We start from the raw sequence: 21247 nt of genomic DNA, 5'->3' as shown, positions 1-21247 counted from the left end.
CATCTGGGGTCTTAAATGCTAGCAAGCAGCCATCTAAGATGCATCAGTTGGTCTCAACCCACCTGGATCTAAGGAAAATGAAGAACACCAAGGACACAAGGTAATTACGAGCCCAAGAGACAGAGGGCCACATGAACCAGAGACTACATCATCCTGAGACCAGAAGAACTAGATGGTGCCCGGCTACAACTGATGACTGCCCTGACAGGGAACACAACAGAGAACCCCTGAGGGAACAGGAGAGCAGTGGGATGCAGACCCTAAATTCTCATAAAAAGACCAGACTTAATGGTCTGACAGAGACTAGAAGGACCCTGGTGGTCATGGCCCCCAGACCTTCGGTTGCCCCAGGACAGGAACCATTCCCAAAGCCAACTCTTCAGACATGGATTGGACTGGACAATGGGTTAGAGAGGGATGCTGGTGAGGAGTGAGTTTCTTCGTTCAGGTGGACACTTGAGACTATTTTGGCATCTCCTGCCTGGAGGGGAGATGAGAGGGTAGAGGGGTTAGAAGCTGGCAAAATGGACACAAAAAGAGAGAGAGGAGGGAGACAGCGGGCTGTCTCATTAGGGGAAGAGTAATTGTGAGTATGTAGCCAGGTGTATATAAGTTTTTATGTGAGATACTGACTTGATTTGTAAACTTTCACTTAAAGCACAATAAAAATCTAAAAAGAAAACCCTATGGTTCTATTCTGACACACATTGGGTAGCCATGAATCAGAATTAATGGCAACTGGTCTCGTCTGGACATACTGCCTTGAAAGAGAAGACTCTCTCTTCCTGCTCTTATTTGATAATACAATAAGCAATATGGGTCCAAAGAAGAGTTTTGGAGTCTCCGAACGTCTGTTTTTGCTTTTGTGTCGCTTTGGATCCCACAAATGGCTTAAGTGAATTTGCCTCTGTATTTCCTCGAAAGACAAAGAATGAGAGATGGGGAACCTATGAGGGCTGATTCAGTCTTTCTTCCACTGTGTTCATTATCATATTTTTACTAAGCAACAACTCTGTTGACAGGGTGTGCATGCACACACATGTTTTGCTTTAAAACAACAACTTCTACCAGGAAAGAAAGATAATATTTAAGCAAATACACGGAAAATTTGATCATCTCATTGGCCCATTAAATCATTTAAAGACGGTTTGCCAAATAAGCACAGTTTATCCTAACAAAAGAAAAGAACAATAAAAAAAGAAAAACTAAAGGGTCTCATTTTTGTTTGTTTCCTAATGGATGGTGTACAATTACTTTAAAACAAACAAAATAGTTTGGTAAGGGATTAATTAATGCAACAGTTCATAGACCAGTCTTAAGTAGTGATGGGAAATATTTATACTTTTCATTCCAGTGGAAAATCTTCCACAAAAAAAATCTTTGGATGAGAAAGTCAAAATTAGAATATATTTTATTTTCTTGAAGATGAATCAAAAATTTCTGACTTTTTAACTGGCTCAGAAAATTTAACTCATGTTGTTAGGTGCCATGTAGTCGGTTTTCAACTCATCATGACCCCATGTGATAGAGTAGAACTGCCTCATAGGGTTTTCTAGGCTGTGGCTAAAGTGCTTAGCTGCTAACCTAAAGGTCCCTCGTTCAAACCCACTAGCCGTTTCTCGGGAAAAAAGACCTAGCAATCCACTCCCTTAAAGAGCCAAGAAAACCCTGTGGGGCAGTTCTACTCTGTCCTATAGTGTAGCTATGAGTTGCAATTGACTCGAAGGCTACAGGTTTGGTTTTGGTAATCTTTATAGAGCAGATGACCAAGTTTCTCTCCTGCAGAGCAACTGGATGGGTTCAAACTGCTAACCTTTGGTTAGCAGCTGAGTGCTTAACTGTTGCACCACCAGGGCTCTTTTAACTCATGTTAAAAAAAACAAACCCATTGGCATCAAGTCGATTCCGACTCACAGTGACCCTATAGGACAGAGTAGAACTGCCTCATAGGGTTTCCAAGGGGTGGCTCCTGGATTGGAATTGCCGACCTGTTGGTTAGCAGCTGTAGCTCTTAGCCAGTGCACCACCAGGGTTCCACGTGTTAGGGTGCCACAATTGGTTGATTATTACGTGTCCTATTCATGCTTCTAATCTTAGCTGACTGATTGCTGGGCTACTTGCCGTAGTCACATACACGTCCCTACCACAGTTCGTTAGAAATAGAAGCAGGAAGGAAACTTCACTTGCTGGTCACCTAAAACATGTATTTCCTTACCAAGACTCAACACTTGTTGGAATCAAGCCTGTCTTCATCAGGAAGAAGATGTCAGTGTCTACATGGCAGGACACTAAATAACCCTGCTTTCAGAAAACAGAGACATCTTCACGATTATGTGGATATTTTGTCTCCTTAGTTTGGCACTGGGGCTACATGACAGTTTGAGGAGAAGTTACATTAATTATATAAAATCTTATATGAGTGAAGGTATGTGGGATTTGAAGATATTTTTAAATTCAGAACAATTTCTTTTGCTCCAGAATCCAATATTTCTGATTGAAAAGGAAACTTCAATAGTGATTATTTTAAGACACTAAAAATGAGTTTTCCTAAATCCTCATTGCCCAGAGATGCTTAACAAAGGTAAAAGATAAATTCTAAACCTGGTAGGTTAGACCTACAGGTAGAAGTTTCTGCCCCAAAGAAATATTAGATGACCTCAAGAGCACTTCATGGGTCCATAAGTTTTTGACCATGAGAGATGAATCATTTGGTGAGAGTCCAAAACACTCATCCAGAACACTCCAAGGAGATTCAGATCAGTTTGGAATAATCAGAAGTTTGTCCTGCAGATCCAGCTGGGCAAAACTAATTGAGACGGGAGCGGGGAGCCTGAGTTAGGAGCTGGATGGGAATTTCTGTTTAAAATGGCAATGGCATTTGATACACATATATGCATGTTGATAGTTCATAAAGTCTTATGGGTGATAAATGAAAAATTAAACCCACCCCAACTGACCATAACAGATGAGGAATGGGGGTGGTAATAGATCATTATATGGCTTCTGAGATCCTTTCACTTCCTCTCATACTGAGTCATCAAAATGGATCAAAATGTCTCCTGGCAACAGAAAACAGATGTGATCTCTTAGCAATTCATCATAATATCCTCTCTGACTTCTGCTCTGTTTTCCTCACTCCTGTCTGCCCTGGTGGAACTTTATTTTGCCACAGTGGCTGCAATGTCAGTAATGAGATGTTTTCTTAAATTTTGATGAGAATGAATAAATGGAGGGTGAAAATTATACATTAACATCAGACCTTTCCGGGGTCCCTTTTACAGAACTGTAGAGAATTATGTGGACATTTTAAGAATATGCCTTGAAAGGAAGCTTCAGAAATGAGCTTGGAAATTGGGATGATTGTAATGAAGTTGCCCTGTCATTTTTCAGCAAAATTATTTTTGCCTTCCTCTTCTCTAGTCTTGCCAGATAATTTTGATAAGCTTTTTAGTATAATTTAGATTAGGTTGATTAGCCAGACCTGCTCTATGCTATAAATGCAGTTAATGAATTGCAGATTTGGGTTTTTTTTTTTTTTTCTATAGTTTTTCCACCTTAGAGCACATTCAGGACTTATTATTCAAATACAGAAAATGTTTTAAAAGGAAATCATGTATATTCAAAATTTATATAAATCAGTTTAGAGGTCTAATTGCCATGAAAACCCAAAAACAAACCCATTGCCTTCTAGTAGATTCCAGTTCATAGCAACCCTATAGGACAGAGTAGAACTGCCCCGTAGAGTTTTCAAGGAGCACCTGGTGGATTCGAACTGCCTACCTTTTGGTTAGCAGCTGTAGCACTTAACCACTACGCCACCAGGTTTCCAGTTGTCACGATATGCTCTTTATATGACAGAGAAGGATGGAAAGGATGTATTTAAGTGATATGTTCAATTAAGAAATATTTCTTAGAGTACAGACAGTTAATGAAATTTAACTGCAAGAAAAGGCTGCATGTCCCAACTTAAATATGTCTTAAAATAATTCAGCAGAGTTGTCATATCCCTGTCTCTTCTTAAATTAAAATGCTGAAAGATGGATGTGGTAAGACTATGGAGGCATTTTACCGATGAAATACAAAATAAGCACACCCTCTCGTTACCATTGGCCTGAACAGTATGATCAGAGGTAAGGCGTTATTCAAGTTCTAATGCGTTTAGCATCAAGGTGGGTCCCTTTTCAAATGTGTGAATTTCAGCAGATGGGAGCTGGAGCTTCATTGTTTTGTTGGTTGAGCATTCTGTTAGGTGATGCTTCCTGGATTTGTTAGTTTTGTAAACTTAGCCTTTTTTTCTTTATTTCTGTAAGACAAGGTTTGCAAGCATAAATTATGGCTTGCCTGTGTGATATTTAGGGAACCCTGATGAGTTTGTTTTGGTTTTTTGCTACCATATTTAGAAAACCAGAGTTTCCTCGTGTAACCTAATGGAAGGCGTCAGCAATCCTCTATCTTCCTAGTTCTTAGTGGCATAATACCATACCACAGATCGGTGTCACCGAAGTGCCACTTGCCTCATTGGCAGGTTGTATTGCTAGATCATATTTCTCAAAATATGTATTAAACCAAAAAAAAAAAAAAAAACCCCATTGCTGTCAAGTAGATCCCGACTCATAGCGACCCTATAGGACAGAGAAGAACTGCCCCATAGGGTTTCCAAGGAGCAGCTGGTGGATTCGAACTGCTGACCTTTTGATTAGCAGCCAACACTTATGCATTGTGCCACCAGGGGAAACACCTAATTATTAAGCATGCATTCCAATACTGAAAACACATCATCGAAAAAAAAATTTTTTTAATTACCTTTCGGTGACAAAAGAATTAAAGGTGCTCCATAGAAAATTAAGAAAAATAAGTAGCCATTATCTTCATGATTTTTACTCCCCTTTTCATGTTCTTCTCCAGCTTTCATGCTTCTCCTGACCCTCGTTAGATACCCCATGTACTCTGGCAAACACCCTCATATCTTGCATAGCTTTCAAGTTAGAGAAATTAATAAAGCAGTAGCCTGTGAGAGATGCAAGATGCTGTTGTTCTTCCAAGAGCTATTTTAATGAATTTTAATGGAAAAATAAGGAAGAGGAAAAAGGAAACTCAGGTCGAATGTGTATTAAGTGCCAGGTACCCTGCCAAGATATTTTATATAGGTTTTTCTCACTTAATCTTTTAAAACAACCCTTTGAAATTAATGTTACTGTGCCCATTTTACAGATAGGGGAACTGAGGCTTAAGTTACTTGCCCACAATCACACAAGCTAGAAAGTGCATCCATCTAGATTTGAGCAAGATAGCCTTCGAATTATTGCAGATGGGAAGCCATGCATTTCCTGTGCTCAAATAACATTTGTAAAAGACAGCCAAGACAGGTGGAGCCAGGAAGTCTGTTTAGGAGAAAATTTAAAATGTAAGCTCCTGGAGGTTGTTCAGTGATGTATAATCTTTGGATCCCTCTTATTTAGAAAGGACTGGCCTACATCTTGAAGTATATTAAGTCTGTCATGTTTTAAAGGGTTCTGAAAGTGGTTTGCCTTAGAGAAAGAAAAAGATCCTCTATTAAAGCATTGCCTATTCGGCACATTCCGAGACTAGGGAAGGGAATGTGCTAGATTCCCTTAGTAACAAATCAGTATCAGTGCAGGTACAGCTTGCAAACATGTGGGGAGGGCAGCATCATTAATACAGTACTATTTATCTTGCTTTTCCAACTCTGAATAGTATCTAAGAGCTTATGCCAAATGCAGTGGAATTGCCAGGACTTTTCATTATAGAAAACATAAATTGCTGAAGGCAAATACACTGCGAGCGAGCTTGGCAATGTAAGAATCACGCGTTTGTGTTGCTAAAATTGCATTAAAATGTATGCAGTTGCTAATCTTGGGAAACATTAACAGATGGGAAAACTAGAACAGTCTCTGTTTTGAATTTTTGTCTCCCCTATCCTAATGTCGCTGAGTAACCCCCAGATCTCAGCCAGGCTGATAGCTTGAAACCATATTGGGGCAGACCAAGCTGCCACGGTCTGACACCATCATTTTTTGGTTAAGATTCAGGTCAAAGACGACATCATTTGTTGAACCAAAATCAATCTGCAATTTGAGGGCTTTAAAAATGAATTGCAATTTAGGTGCAGCCTTAAAACCTTGTACTGATTTAGTTTCCTGCAAGTAAACGTGATGTGTGTGATGTATTTAACGACGACAAGAAAAGAATGATGCCTTAGGCATGACTTGTCAATGAATAGTAGGTAACCAGGTTAATCTGTCATTTTCTAACAAATGTTACTCATTTTTATTAATATCCCAAGTGAAATAAATGAATAATGGCTAGGCCTGAGGATATATATCAAAAATTCGTTTTTATGGCTAAGTAGTTTTTAGTACTGGAGTGAGGATTTACAGAGAGGCAGGCTGTGAGACAACAAACCACAAATCAATTTTTTGAAGTTGCTTTCTTTTGGAAAACAATAATAAACATGATATTTTGACTATGAAATATTTTAATGCATATATTTAGGTAATCAATTGATTAACCTTATTCATTTATGTATAACAACTAAAACCAATAAATTTTAAATAGTGCTATTACAGTTAAAAAATGTATTTTGAAAGTAGTTTTCCCTGCACGGTCAGTGAACTAATCCATACCACAGCATGATCACCTCTCACTGATGCGCATGTCTGTGAGAGAACTTATTTCATTGCACAGAACTCATCTGTTTATATGTAAATTTCCCTGCAGGACTGCAGGCTACTTGAGGGCCTGGATCCTTTCTTATGCACCACTGTGCGTCATAGTGCCTGATAACTGTTGCCACCAAGTCAGTTCTGACTCATGGCACCCCCACGTGTGACAGACTAGAATTGCTCCACAGAGTTTTCTTGGCTCTAAAAAAAAAAAAAAGGAAAGTGGATTGCCAGGCCTTCCTTCTGCAGTGCTGCTGAATGAGTTTGAACTACCAACCTTTAGGTGATTGTTCTTGTTGTTGTTACGTGCCATCGAGTCGGCTCCAACTCCTAGCGACCCTATGTGCCACAGAAGGGAACACTGCCTGGTCCTGCGCCATGCTCATAATCGTTGTTATGCTTGAGCCTGTTGTTACAGCCACTGTGTCAACCCATCTAGTTGAGGGTCTTCTGCTTTTCTGCTGATGCTGTACTTTACCAAGCATGATGTCCTTCTCCAGGGACTGACCTGTCCTGACAATATGTACTAAGTATGTAAGATGCAGTCTCACCATCCTTGCTTTTAAGGAGCATTCTGGTTGTACTTCTTTCAAGACAGATTTGTTCATTCTTTTGGCAGTCCATGGTATAGTCAATATTCTTTGCCAACACCACAATTCAAAGGCTTCAGTTCTTCTTTGAGCTTCCTTATTCATTGTCCAGCTTTCACATGAATATGATGCGATTGAAAACACCATGGCTTCAGCCAGGCGCACCTTAGTCTTCAAGGTGACATCTTTGCTTTTCAACACTTTAAAGAGGTCCTTTGTAGCAGATTTGCCCAATGCAATGCGTCTTTTGATTTCTTGACTGCTGCTTCCATGGCTGTTGATTGTGGATCCAAGTAAAATGAAATCCTTGACAACTTCAATCTTTTCTCCATTTATCATGATGTTGCTTATCGGTCCAGTTGCGAGGATTTTTGTTTTCTTTATATTGAGATGTAATCCCTAGTGAGGCTGTAGTCTTTGATCTTCATCAGTAAGTGCTTCAAGTCCTCCTCACTTTCAGCAAGGAAGGTTGTGTCATCTGTATAACACAGGTGATTAGTGAGTCTTAATCCAATCTTGATGCCCCGATCTTCTTCCTACAGTCCAGTTTTAGGTTATTAGTCCAGTGTAAACTGTTTGTGCCACCCAGGGAACTGACGAATCAACCAATACTTGTTGAATTAGTGAAATTGTGTGTATTAAAGCCAGCAGGTATTCAACAATAGCATTTATACATAGATTGACCTATTTGTAAAAGGAATTTCCATAATTGCTAAGAATATTCCATGATGATGTCACAGTTATTTAGTTCCACAGGTAGTTTCAAGCTACAAAGTATTCCTCAGGACAGAAATTGGTGCACAGTACGTTTTCAGTAAAAGCTTTTTGGGATTCATTTGCCCTTTAGTATGAATAAGTTTGGTAGATCTCTTTTCTGAGCTCAGATTTTGATGCTGAAAGTTGATTAAAGAGGAGAATGAGCAGATGAAAGCCTAAGAAAGATGCTCAAAGCCAAATAAACATAGAGCCAGGTATTCATTTTATCACCTCATTATTTTTCCAAGAACTGATCCTAATCAGCTACCCAGCATAAGCCAGATTGGGTGACAACAATTCAGGCAAACAGATGAGCAGCTAATGACAAAATGCAGCACTAGAGGAAAAAAAAAAAAAGTATGTATATCCATTGAGTCCATTCCGACTCATAGCGACCCTATAGAACACTGTAGAACTGTCCCATAGGGTTTCCAAGGAGTGCCTGCTGGATTCAAACTGCTGACCTTTTGGTTAGCAGCCATAGCTCTAACCCCACCAGGGTTTCATATATATGTACACACATATGTATAGATATATGAACCCTGGACTCAGGCTTAGGACCCTGGTTCTAATCTTAGTACTTGCACTGTGTAGCTGTGGGATGTTAGGTTAATTGCTTAACATCTCTGATGTTCAGTGTTCTGATTTGTAAAACGAACATGCATATAGCGTCTTATTTTATGTATTCAGACAACGTGAGTTCCCTTCTCTGAGATTAAGTAATTGCAGTGAGTGAAGAAAATGTCCAGAGATAGCGAATGGATGACTCTTGTATTTAAGAATAACAGAAGGAGAAGGGTATGGTGAGGTTTTTTTGTTTTGTTTTGGTTTGGTTTTTTTATATATAATTTTTTTTTTTTACTTATAAAAGACATACGGGCTGATTGAATAAAATTTGAAAACACAGAAAATTTAAAGAGGAAAATAAAAACTAGCCATATTTCTCCAATCAGAGACATCCTGGTAAGCTGCCTCCAGCCTTTTTTTCAAAGCAAAACTTGGATCATGAAGTAAATACAGTTAGATCATGAAGTAAACACAGTTTGCATACTACTTTTCTCACTTGACGTTATATTAGAAATTCTAAAACATTTAAAAGCTCTCTAACATTCTATGCTATGATTATACCATAATTTACTTAACCATTCTGCTTTAATTGGATATTTGAAATCCAAGTATTGTCAATTTTTTTAAAGAAAATAATAGAACATCACTATTTATCCTAAAGCCATTGCACGAAATCTAGGAAAAGGCACGGTGATGACTGGAGCCATGGTTATTCCTGCCAAGTCAAGGCACCTTAAGCTTTGGGTTGAAGTCCTCTCTATGGAGAATGAGGAAGCAAATTAAATGGCAGTAATTCATCAAGTGTAGAATACGAAGACAATACTCCAAATAAAGAATTAAAGAGTGTTTGAAAGTGAACATATTTTTAAGTTGAAATGTCTGAGAAAAGTTTCTATCCAGAAAGCATGAGGTATAACAGAGAAATTGGGAAAGAATGGTAAGTAGAATTTCATTCCCTGTTTTCATCTAAAGTTCGTAGTTCCGAAGGGTGTCTGCAAAATGTAGGATAACGCTTGCCTTCGCTATAGACTGAGAAATACTGGCCATGGATTGCTTGGGTGGGTTGGTTGTATGGCCATGACTGTTGTTTTTAGTTGGAGGGAGAATAGGCCAAATGGGAGGCTCTGATAAATTGCTTGTTCCTCTAAATTGTTGGCTCTCAGTCCTAGCTGCATAATATACTCACCTTACTAGCTTTACGGGTGAGTCTATTAATGCAGGTAGGGTTGAGAACCACCAATTTAGCTGTAGAGCTAGTAAGGAGCCCTGGTGGCACAGTGGTTAAGAGCACAGCTGCTAACTGGAAGGTAGACAGTTCAAATCTACCAGCTGCACCAGGTCTGCCCTGCCCTATAGGGTTGTAATGAGTGGAAATTGAATGAATGGCAATGTTTTTTGTTTGTTTGTTTAGAGCTAGTAAATAAACTGACCCTGGGCCCCACCCTAAACCAATGGAATTGGAATCTGGGCATAGGCTATGAGCATCTCCATTCTTCTAAAAGGTCCCCAAGAGCAGGGCTGCAAGATTTAGCAAATGAAAATATTGGACACTCAGTCGAATTTGAATTTCAGATAAACAATGAATATTGCATAGGGTTTACTTATACTAAAAAAAAGTATTCATTGTTCATTTGAAATTCAGATTTAACTGGGCACCCTCTATTTTATTTGGTAAGCTTACCCAGGGGATCCTAATAGAGTGAGGGTTAGAAGCACGCCTGACAGAACACATTCGATTTCAGCGTTGATTACTCTGATCTGTGAGCAGCAGTAACTTGAGTGATGAAGGCCAGATTTTCCTAGGCTTTGTAAAATTCCTTTCCTCTCTCTTTAAGTATTTTTAGTGTAAACATGATGAACTTATCATCAAGGAAACTTTGGTATAAAACCTAATTAAATACAGATGGGAGTGCAAAGGATTTAGCAATATATTCAGATGGAATTTAAATGTAAAAGATTATTTAAAATATAATTAATGTCACTTTTGAAGTGAATACTGTTCAAGTTTAACAGCAGACAGATACAATTTTGTCTTGAAGCTTTCAGATATAAATAAGAAATAGTCTGTTTTTTCACTTTAGCAGTTTTTAATTTTTCTTCTCAGTTCAGAGAAATTCAAAATTAAGCCTATACTGCTTTTAGTCATAACTGAATTCCTCTGAAAGATGACTTTATAATTTATTTGAATGCACCAAACCAAGAAAATCCATTGCTGTTGGTAGATTCCCACTCTTAGTGACCACATAGGGCAGAGTAGAACTGCCCCATAGCTTTTCCAAGGAGAGGCTGGTGGATTCCAACTGCTGACCTTTTGGTTAGCAGCCAAGCTCTTAACCACTACACCACAGTTAGCTCTAAGTTGATGAGACACTCAAAGCTTGGAAACAAGACTTGTGGAAGGAACTCACACACGGTGCTGAGTTGAAAGCTGATGCTCTACTTTAATGAGTTTGTGCTCCCACCTGTGTTGAGAGAGAACCATTTATTGTCATTCTTAGTTGAGTGAGGTGGTTTCATTGGTGATTTTGAGTTTTTCTCTTAGCCCAATTTAAGTGACATTAAGTGTTAGTGAAAATTCTGCACACTTAAGGGGCAACTTCTGCTGAGACTTTATCCTTGGTCCAAAATAAAACGATGAGCATTTCTATCGCTCTCAAAGAAAAGCCATTAGCAATCATTACAACAGTGGCTGAATGCAGGCTGGTGGCACAGCTGTGAATGAAATGGAAGCGGAAGCTAACATTAAAACCAATCAATGTCTTTGTCCTAACAGAGCAGAAATGAATCCTTAATTTAAGCAAGCTTCAAATCCTGTCATTAGGAAAACGACTAAAATTTAGACTTGAATGTGCTTTCTTTAAAAGTAAACTTTTAATGGAAAGAATCTAGAAACTGGGTAAACTGTCAGATCACCAAACTTTGTCAATTGCTCTTTCCAGTGAACTGAGTTCATTGATTGTCTATACCAAAAATAGCTTCCATTCGTCATACCTAGTGCCTGGGATTGGCACCTGGTGCCTGGGACTGTGCTAAGCAGTCTCTAGATGGTTTTTGTACCTTCGGAATGACTCAGTGAAGTGGCCGTTCCATGGTATTTCTATCGGTAAGGAAGAGGCCATTGAGAGCAGCTGAGCTGCGTGATCGGGGTCACGCTGTCGGGAAACATAGGGACCGGTGTGAACCTTTGTCTCGCTGATGTCCAGTCAGGTGGTCGTCTTCCAGTTAAAACAGGGGCATTGAGACAAAGCCCAGACCCTCGGGTTCACTCTATTCTACTTGAAGACCTACATGCTACGCAGAAAATACGATGGAAAAATACAATGGAAAATAAAGGAGAGAGAGCTGATACAGTAATACAAGAAGGTTCCAGAGGCATAAATTTTATGCATATTTCACAGATAAAAATGTTTAGCTTCATGACCACCCTCCCCCCATCTCCTGCAAATAGGTCATAGGTAGAGTTCCTTGGGAAACAACAAAAAGTTTTCATCCAGAGAGGGACACGCTAAGCCAGAAGCCACGGCTTAGCAGAGATTCAGCCGTCAGGTAAGGTTGAACAGGATCTGAGCAGGGCCTGAGGGAACTTGAAGTGGGAAAGTAGAACTAGGTAGATTAAATAAAGCAACAACTGGTGGGGAAGAGGGGAAGTGGGAACCAGCCACGGTGACAGCCTCACATCTCGGCAGGGACATCAAGGAAACGGAGTGGAACAGATGGAATTGACTGGACAGTGACAGGTGGTGGTGGTCCCAAGGGAAGACCCAGAGATGCTGCTGAGCACAGGGTGGGAAAGCCTTTGGTCATGTTAGACAAGTTTTGAAATGTTGATTGAGCAGTAAAAGCTTCAGATTCTGCTCTCATTGTGAGGAAAAACATACATCAGATGAGAAAATACTGTACCAGCAGTCAGTGATGTGAATGTCCACTTCAGAAACCAAAGGGAAGTGACCCTCCCATCTTACTCAGGTATTCCCCAGGGAAGTCTTCAGATAGTGTTTGCAAACTGTTCCATGCAGCACTGGGGTTCTGCAACGCTGCTGTGGGGGGACCAAGGGAGATGCCACTGGAGGGGATGGAAAGCTGGACACCCCCACCTCATTTGCCTTTTTATCTCAATTCTTCCAGAGCAGCTCTGCCATTATCTGTTGTTTATTTTAGTGTTCTGCATAGATTTTACTTGATAAAAAAGATTCTGCTACTTACAAATGCAGTATGGAAATCACTATTCCAGTGAGGACTGTCAACAAATCACTTAACCTCTGTGGGCCTTGGCCCTTTATGTCAAACCGGAGAAATGGTATCTGCCCTCCCGTTCCCCACAGGGAAGCAGTGGGGAGAAACTGAATCAGCACATAAATAATGCTGCACGGAGCAGGACATGCTACCAAGTCGCGAACACAGTCAAGAAAAGCCTGTCATTTCATTTTCTTGGTTTTTTATGAAGTAATGGTAATATTGCATTCTCTTACACAAAGAAATCCAATGTTTTCCTATGAGCAATTTCCTGTTTCATTTATAAATACTGCTTTTTCCTTTTACCTACTCCTTTGAAATCATAGCTGTTTATTATTACTGCTTCCAAGTTAACATGGCTTAAAAACTTCTTCCCCCTCAAAACATATAAATTGTACTTGTACCTAAAAGAATTTAAAAGCCCACAGATGGAACATGTGCATAGCTTCTGCTTCCTTCCTGGGCATATTCTTAAAGATACAAAGTCACTAAATGCAGACTCCTCAAATAAATGCTGAAACCCAACGGAGTGCAGAGAGCACTGGACTTACAAGTCAGAGGCTTGGCTCTCAGCAGAATCTCTGTACTTATCAGCCATGTTTCCTGCATCCATCAAACAAGAGATGATAATTCTTTGCATAACTGCAGGGTGGTTGGGGAAATACAATGAGGTAATGGAGGCATGAATATTTGCAAATATACACATAAATTATTACACACATCACTTTCCTTCGCTGATTCTCCAAAACGATACACGTACAGGAACCATCAAACCCAAACCTGTTGTCGTCCAGTCGATTCCTACTCATAGCCACCCTGTAGGACAGAGTAGAACTGCCCCATAGGGTTTCCAAGGAGCAGCTGGTAGATTTGAACTGCCAACCTTTTGGTTAGCAGCTGAGCTCTTAACCAAAGGGCCACCAGGGCTCCCACAGTAGGAGGTAAATAAGTAGAAAATATCTTTTAGCTTTGGTGAAAAACTTCGCTTTTCAAGATTAAAAAAGGAACCCAATTTGACACCAGTAAAGTTCTGTAAATTATATCCAGTAAGAGAAAGAGGAAAGCAAGATGAGTGGAGCAATATGTTGAATACCTGTGATATGCCAGAGACCGTATGAGATGGTCAGTATCTACACTTTGAAGATGAGAAAGTTGGAGCTGAGAAGTTCAGTAACTCTCCCATGTTACATGGCAGAAATACCAGACCAAGCTCTTTCTCTTTCCATTCCACAATACTGCCTCAGAATCATGGACTTGAAAAATCTCAGCCATCCTGGGTCACAGGAACTAGCCAAGGTAGTTGAAATGACTATGATGTCACCTGTCTTATAGATACAGTTGGTTAGCAGTAGTAGCTCTTAACTACTGCACCACCAGGGCTCCTGAGAAAGTCACTGAAGAACAATTCTAAATGAAGTTTAAAAACCTGTTTCCATGAGTTAGTAGTAAGTTGGCCATGTGAGACCAGTGTAGTAAAACCAAACCTTTTTCCAGCCACTGTGCTAACATCAAATCTTTGGCTCTGTGCACTCTTGAGGACACTCCTTTATGGAAGGCTCCGCCTTTGGTCTGCAGCCACAGTGAAGTAGGTGTCTGCTGCTTCTCAGAACAACAGATCACACATCTTCTCATCTTCTAGTCCCAGCTGCTCGCTTTTGTATCCACAGGTTCTCATTTCCGTCCCAGCAGGGCTGCTTGCTTGGCATGTTAAATGTCTCTAGTGTCCTCAGATGAGTGCTGTGATTCACCAATTATCCAAATTCAGCTCTGTTAATTCAGTTAATCTCTGATGTTAAATAGCTTACATCTACATCTGCAAAGCACATGACAGGGTCTGCAGCAACTGAAAGTCCTTGTGGGATCCTGCGAGTATGTTCGAAGCGCCCTCTAGCAGCAAAGGGGTGAGCCTGATGCTCTGTCAACACAGAAAAATGTTGCAGATTCTCACACCTAGGACCATTTACAGAATGCAGGCTCACAGCCATCTAGCGGCACCTTTCTCAGAGATATCCTGAAATGCAAGCCTTCTTTATAAATAAAAAGACAAGAAAAAAAAAAAGCTGCCGGGGAGTCAATTCTGAGTCATGGTGACCCCATGTGAGTCAAACTGTGCTCCGTACTATTTTCAGTGGCTGATTTTCTGGAAATAGATTGCCAGGACTTCCTTCCAAGGTGCCTCTGAGAAGACTCAAACTGCCAATCTTTTTCTATAGCAGCCAAGTGTGTTAACTGTTTTCACCACACAGAGGTTCCTCTTTACAAATATAAAAAGTAAAAATTCCACAGGCGTCCATGAAAATTTCATCTCTTCTTGGAAGTTAGTCTACCTGATGGGTCGTATGGCCCATCTGCCACTCACCTGCCTGAAATCATTTCTATCATCTCTTCTGCCTCTTTGATGTTGTTGTTAGGTGCCTTCGCGTCGTTTCCGACTCATAGCGACCCTATGCACAACAGAACGAAACACTGCCCCATCCTGAGCCATCCTTACAATCATTGTTATGCTTGAGCTCATTGTTGCAGCCACTGTGTCAGTCCACCTCATTGAGGGTCTTCCTATTTTCTGCTGACCCTGTACTTTGCCAAGAATTTTTCCAGAGACTGATCCCTCCTGACAACATGTCCAAAGTATGTAAGATGCAGCCTCACCATCCTTGCTTCTAAGGAGCATTCAGGTTGTACTTCTTCTAAAACAGATTTGTTCGTTCTTTTGGCAGTTCGTAGTATATTCAATATTCTTTGCCAACACCACAATTCAAAGGCCTCAATTCTTCGGTCTTACTCATTGTCCAGCTTTCACATGCATGTGATATGATTGAAAATACTTGGCTTGAGTCAGGCGCACCTTAGTCTTCAAGGTGATATCTTTGCTTTTCAGCACTTTAAAGAGGTCCTTTGCAGCAGATTTACCCAATGCAATGCATTGTTTGATTTCTTGACTGCTGCTTCCATGTGTGTTGATTGTGGATCCAAGTAAAATGAAATCCTTGACAATTTCAATCTCTTCTCCATTTATCATGGTGTTGCTCATTGGTCCAGCTGTGAGGATTTTTGTTTTCTTTGTGTTGAGGTATAATCCATACTGAAGGCTGTGGTCTTTGATCTTCATCAGTAAGTACTCCAAGTCCTCTTCACTTTCAGCAGGCAAGGTTGTGTCATCTGCATAACGTAGGTTGCTAATGAGTCTTTCTCCAATCCTGATGCCCTTCTTCTATATGGAGAAGAATGGGGCATCTACCTCTTTAGTCAGGGATTTTTAACGCATTTCATCATCGGTCCAAGAAAGCTCCATGAAGGAACATCGAGGTAGAACCTTCTCTATGTTACACATTTATAGCTTCCACGGAAGCATCACAGAGACGATAAAGAATAAAGCATGGGTTTTGGAGCCAGATGGACTTGCCCTGTGACTGTGCGACCTTAGATAACACACTTAGCCTTTGTGAGCCTCATTTCCCGCATTGGAAGGTGACAGAGTAGCAACTGCTTGGGGTGGTGTTTGTGAGGATTGGTTGTGAAAAAGCATCCTGTTGTTTTTCTAACCCTAGAATGCCCTGTCTTCAGTCTCCCTCCTAGGGAATTTGAGCTAACTTACAAAAGTTGAAACAATTCATAACACAGCAAGTAAAGGCAAAAAAATATATATTCCTATGGAATGGTTAATAATGCCCTATATTTTAATTAGTAGTGGCAAGGATCATCTCAGATGTCTTCATAAACTTCTGGGATCAGGGGAGTGCAGGATGATTGTTTATTTGAAGCTTTCAGGTAAATCCAGAGACATTAGAAAATCTTCCCCATATTACATGTTTTGTTATTGCCAGGCCAGTACTCTTCTGGTTACACCAAAAGGAGTTTGATGCTCCTTATACCTATGACAGTGCTACTGCTGTATCTCCGAGAAGCCCTTTGCATGCAAAGAATTAGGGATCGGCTCCTGGAAGAAGCCCCACGGCACACAACTGCAAAAAGGCCTGATTACAATTCACCCGAGAGGTGGCTTCCAGCACCGTTGGGTCACACGTTAGGAAGCAGAGCTATCATTAATCTCCAGTATATAAGAAAAATAATTCATAAAGTGAATTCAGCCGGAAAATATTAAAAGTGAGCAGTCTGAAGTAAGGAAAATCCCATCAAAAGCCGCAACAGTTAAAGACTGTGTTTCTCTAGTGGAGACAGAAATTCATTAGATGCATTCAAATGTGTAAGTGGCTGATTTCCAAAGTTTTTCAGTCTAAGGCACATTTCTATTTTTTTTTTTTTTTTTTTTTTTGGCCAAGAAAACATGATGGAAATGTGAACATGATGGCAGATGTAGGTGCTATTAATTTTACAGCACTGATTGATCTCACACATACAATCTCTCCAGTCGCTGGCCTCTCCTGGCTGTGATGTATTTAGTTTGGAGAGTGGAAAATAAAGAGGCTAAGTAAAGGAAGCTTCTGTTCATCCAATTTTAAAATGTCTAAGAGCCTCGTTAATATAGCTATTGTTCCACTACAGCAGCCAAATTCTACTTTTTAGATTAGGCTGCTTGTCTTTCATAAGATTGGTGGAGCAAAATAGTTTCTTTCCTTAATATGAGTTGGGCAGAAGAGGGAACTATACGGAAATAATGAGTTTTCATGTATAAGCTTAGATAGGGACAGATTTTATTCACATTATTTCAGACCTTTATGAACAGATCATTCATAAAGCGTTTAAGTACTTTTTCTTTAATCTCTATTCCTGTTGTAGAATATGTAAAGGACGTAAAATACTGTATTAGGATATTTTTGAATTCTCTTCTTTTTCAGTTTCCTCTCTGACCCATTACATTTCAGGAGGCACTTATTGAGCTTGGAAAAGCTGATACTAATATTGGGAAATTGCAGTAGAGCTACCAAGTCTGGCCCCTGCCATCGCTGAGATAGTAATTTAACCTGTGAGATGTCAGACAAACAAGATGGGCTTATGCATCCATTGTTTCATTCATTCAGTTCATTCCACAAAGATTTCTTAGCATTAATTGTACTAGGCACTAAGGATGCGAAGAAGACGAACGCATACACACTGCCTGTAAGTTTGAACAGCCTGGATATATATTTTGGACTATTGTTAGGTATATGATGGAAGTACAAAATTTAACCTAAAAATAAAAAGTCTTGTTGGGTACAGAAGGATTATAGCTATTAATTATACCAGTAAACACTCTGAATGAAGCTTTGTCGGCGAAGAGGGAAAACAAAAAATGGTATCTTTCAGTGTATTTACCCTCAACCGATTTTGTATTATTTAACTTTGAACGGTTGTACCTAGGCTTCACCTTAACTTGATCTGATAAACTACAAGAACATGGGTAAGCTACGCAGTTAATCATGTCTACTCATAAAATTCAGCACTGACCTTCAAACCTACCTACTCGTCATCCTTGGAGTATTGTTCTCAGAATAATTATATGTGTTCCTCTCTTAAAGCTGTGGGCTTATTGTACTAAGTGTATGCTATATGTGAAATGGGCAGTTTTTTTAAGCTCCATGTGTGTATTCCGTTTTCTTTGTGTCTTGGCATTTTTGTTGGCTGAGCTCTCACACCTGTAATTCTAATTCATCGTTCGAATTCACCTGTTAAAGCTGGTATTCTTTCCTGTGTATACATGTGTTTAAACCAAGGAGAACAAATGAGATCTGAGATTAAGGATGTGTTGTTTTGGTTTATCCCTTTAATGCCATTCTAACACAACTAATGTAGACTCTGCTTTCCAGTTAATAACATTGGCCATATGACTTTAGTCTCCATGGAAACTAACCAATAAGAGACTGTATTTAATTAGAACTGCCTATTATATTTCGAAACAAATGAAAACATATCCCTCTTTCATTTCCTATTATTCTTAATGTGGTCATTTGATGGACCGGCTTTAGTGGGAGATCACTGGGGAGAGAAATACATCCTAAAGGTGCTGTTACCCATGCAAAAATGGGGAGCTGTTGGATTATAGTAAATAATTTAAATAGTCTTGTAAAATACTTAATTTAGATAAATATTATATATATACTGTATTATATTTGTATTTAGTATATATATTAAAAAGCAGTGACTGGGAGACTCAGATTTACATGAGACAAGACCATCACTGCCATAGCACCCTCCACCACCAAATCTGCCATCTTCATTTCTTTACTTTTCCAAACTTACTGAAGATGGCAGCTCTTCTTTGTAAGCAATAGGATGCCAACTTGCAGAATTGAAGACGGTGATAGTAATGTTTAAGTAGGTTTGATCATAATGTGCTCAAATGAATCTTTTTGCATGGTTAATGATATTTCATACAAGAAGTTTGTAGATGTAGGATGTTACCTCAAAGCCTATTCTTCCATATTAGAAGCCTGCATAAATGCATAAAGACATGATTAGAGTCTAAATATATAATTAGATCTAGGGGATATGTGCCAAAAGCTGAAATATGTATTAAACGTATCTCCAAAAGATTCCTTCTCTAAAACTCAGTATGTACGTATTCAGACTAGATCTCAACACCCTCTGCTGTAGAGGCTGTGTGGGACAGAAACGTCCCTGTAGTGCAGAGTATGCATAAAACGCCATCTGGAGCACGTGTGGAGATCACCAGGCCTGGAGAGTGAAGCTCTCCAAGACTGAGAGCCTGTAGACCACTCTCCAGGGGCTAGCTGGATAAAAACGCCAGTCGGGTCGTCCCTCTGGCCTCTCTTGCCCCGTTTGTACAGGGAGAGACAGTGTTTTGACAGCCACCCGTTGATGTCGCTCTAAGAAACTGGAGTCTGCTTTTGCATGATAAGCAGGTTGAACTACTGCGAATCAGTGGCAGTCGTCTGACATGTTCTCCCAATAGAAGGAAATGAAATTGGTGTTTTGGATAAAGTTGACCTAGTATGAACTAATGTTAAGCATTAAAACGGTAACTGCAGGCTTTGAATATTGCTGAATGAGGCATCGAGTCGTCTAAAATTTCTAGACAATAAAGAAAGTCTTTTTCATGGCTGCTGCAGTGCTCTTGTGGGATTCAGCTAGCTGGAAGTAGCCAGGGGAAATAGCAGTGGGACTAAATTTACAGAACGGTTCTAATGCAGACAAAGGCTAATATATCTGAAGCTGAACTAAATGTGAAACTAAGCACCGTTTGGAGGCGCTGTGTAAATCATTACCTCGGTACCCACATGGTGAACCTGCCATTACACTGCTGTTTTCCTCTAAAACCCATAGTCATTCCAGAGGTTATCAGCACATGATGCCAGGCTCTGGGCAGGGACCTCTGAAGAACTATGGAAGTGTTCCTCCTGTTTCAGAGTTTATGGTGAAGAGTTTTGAAGATACACTTGGGATGACTGCAGCCTTCACCAGAAAGATATTAAAGAGTCGCTTTGTTTCTGTCTTTGCAGAGGAAGAGGGCGGAGATCTGGCCCAGCCGGGCATCAGTTTTCCAGGGCCGGCAGAGGAGGAACTAGGTAGAGTACAGCTACGGCACTGGTTATTGAAGAGATTAGATGTAACCAGACGCTCTCCTGGTTTGAGTGACAGTCTGCACACCCAGTAACTGGTGAACGTCCCACAAAAAAATGTTTTAAGCAAATGTTTGATTTTAGGGAATGTCCCAATAAAGACTAAATAAAATACGGTAAAGGGTTTTTTTTTTTGTTTTTTAGTAGTAGCTTATCAACACTATGGGAACAGTAGATGAGGAAAGGATTACTGCCGGTCACCCTGGCATTAGTGCGGATGATACATGTCTACAAATGTCATACCATCCCTCTGTTCTTTTCTCCTTCACATATAAACTGTACTAAGTAAATCTAAGGATGGGAAAGTCGCCTTTATTTGCACTTTTTTCATAAAACTCTGTTTCTTGCCATAAAATGGCTGATTTCTCTATGCAAACCCAGCATATACTCTGGGTTGGCCGCTGAGTGCAAATTACGTGCTTCCTTCCAAGGGAGCTCCGAATTACTGTCATATTTTCCCCAGTGCTAGTTAAAAATCATGTGGAAATCTTATTTTTATGCTGCCACAGACACAATATAGTGATGTCATATTTGGCCATTAGTCACTTGACATGGAGTTAAGCTTCCATAAAAAGGGGCTAGTGCTTCTTTTAGAAACGTGAAATGTTGAATAAACTCAACGTCAAATGGTTGAATAAAATCAATGTCAAACTGTAACTGGAAAAAGAAAACCTATCAGTGGTTCCAGGTTCTTTCCCTTCAGTCTAACATGGTGATTATCTAGCCTAAAATATTTTCAGCCTACTTCTCAAGTTGCTAACACTCATATGCTGTTATAGCTCTTTGAACTGTGTTATGGATCGTAAGTTTGTTTTAAATTAAATTTGAATTCTTCTTAACTTATTTCAGACCTTTAGCCTATGAACCTTTTGCTCACTTGATTAGGTAAAAGAATAATACT

The 21247-nt window shown here is 39.8% G+C and overlaps 1 protein-coding gene across 1 annotated transcript in view; it reads left to right on the top strand.

Annotated features, from left to right (window-relative positions):
- The window catches only part of DLGAP2 (DLG associated protein 2), a 1098241-nt gene that overhangs the window by 854660 nt on the left and 222334 nt on the right, over nt 1-21247 (top strand). Inside the window, exon 4 of the mRNA XM_049904665.1 lies at nt 20227-20292. Within this exon, the coding sequence (XP_049760622.1) occupies nt 20227-20292 (66 nt within the window). The remainder of the gene's footprint in view (nt 1-20226; nt 20293-21247) is intronic.

Source organism: Elephas maximus, chromosome 12 (genome assembly GCF_024166365.1).
Source record: "Elephas maximus indicus isolate mEleMax1 chromosome 12, mEleMax1 primary haplotype, whole genome shotgun sequence".
NCBI lineage: Eukaryota > Metazoa > Chordata > Mammalia > Proboscidea > Elephantidae > Elephas > Elephas maximus.
The sequence above is the reverse complement of the archived record's forward strand: the minus strand, read 5'-3'. Positions and strand labels throughout refer to the sequence as shown.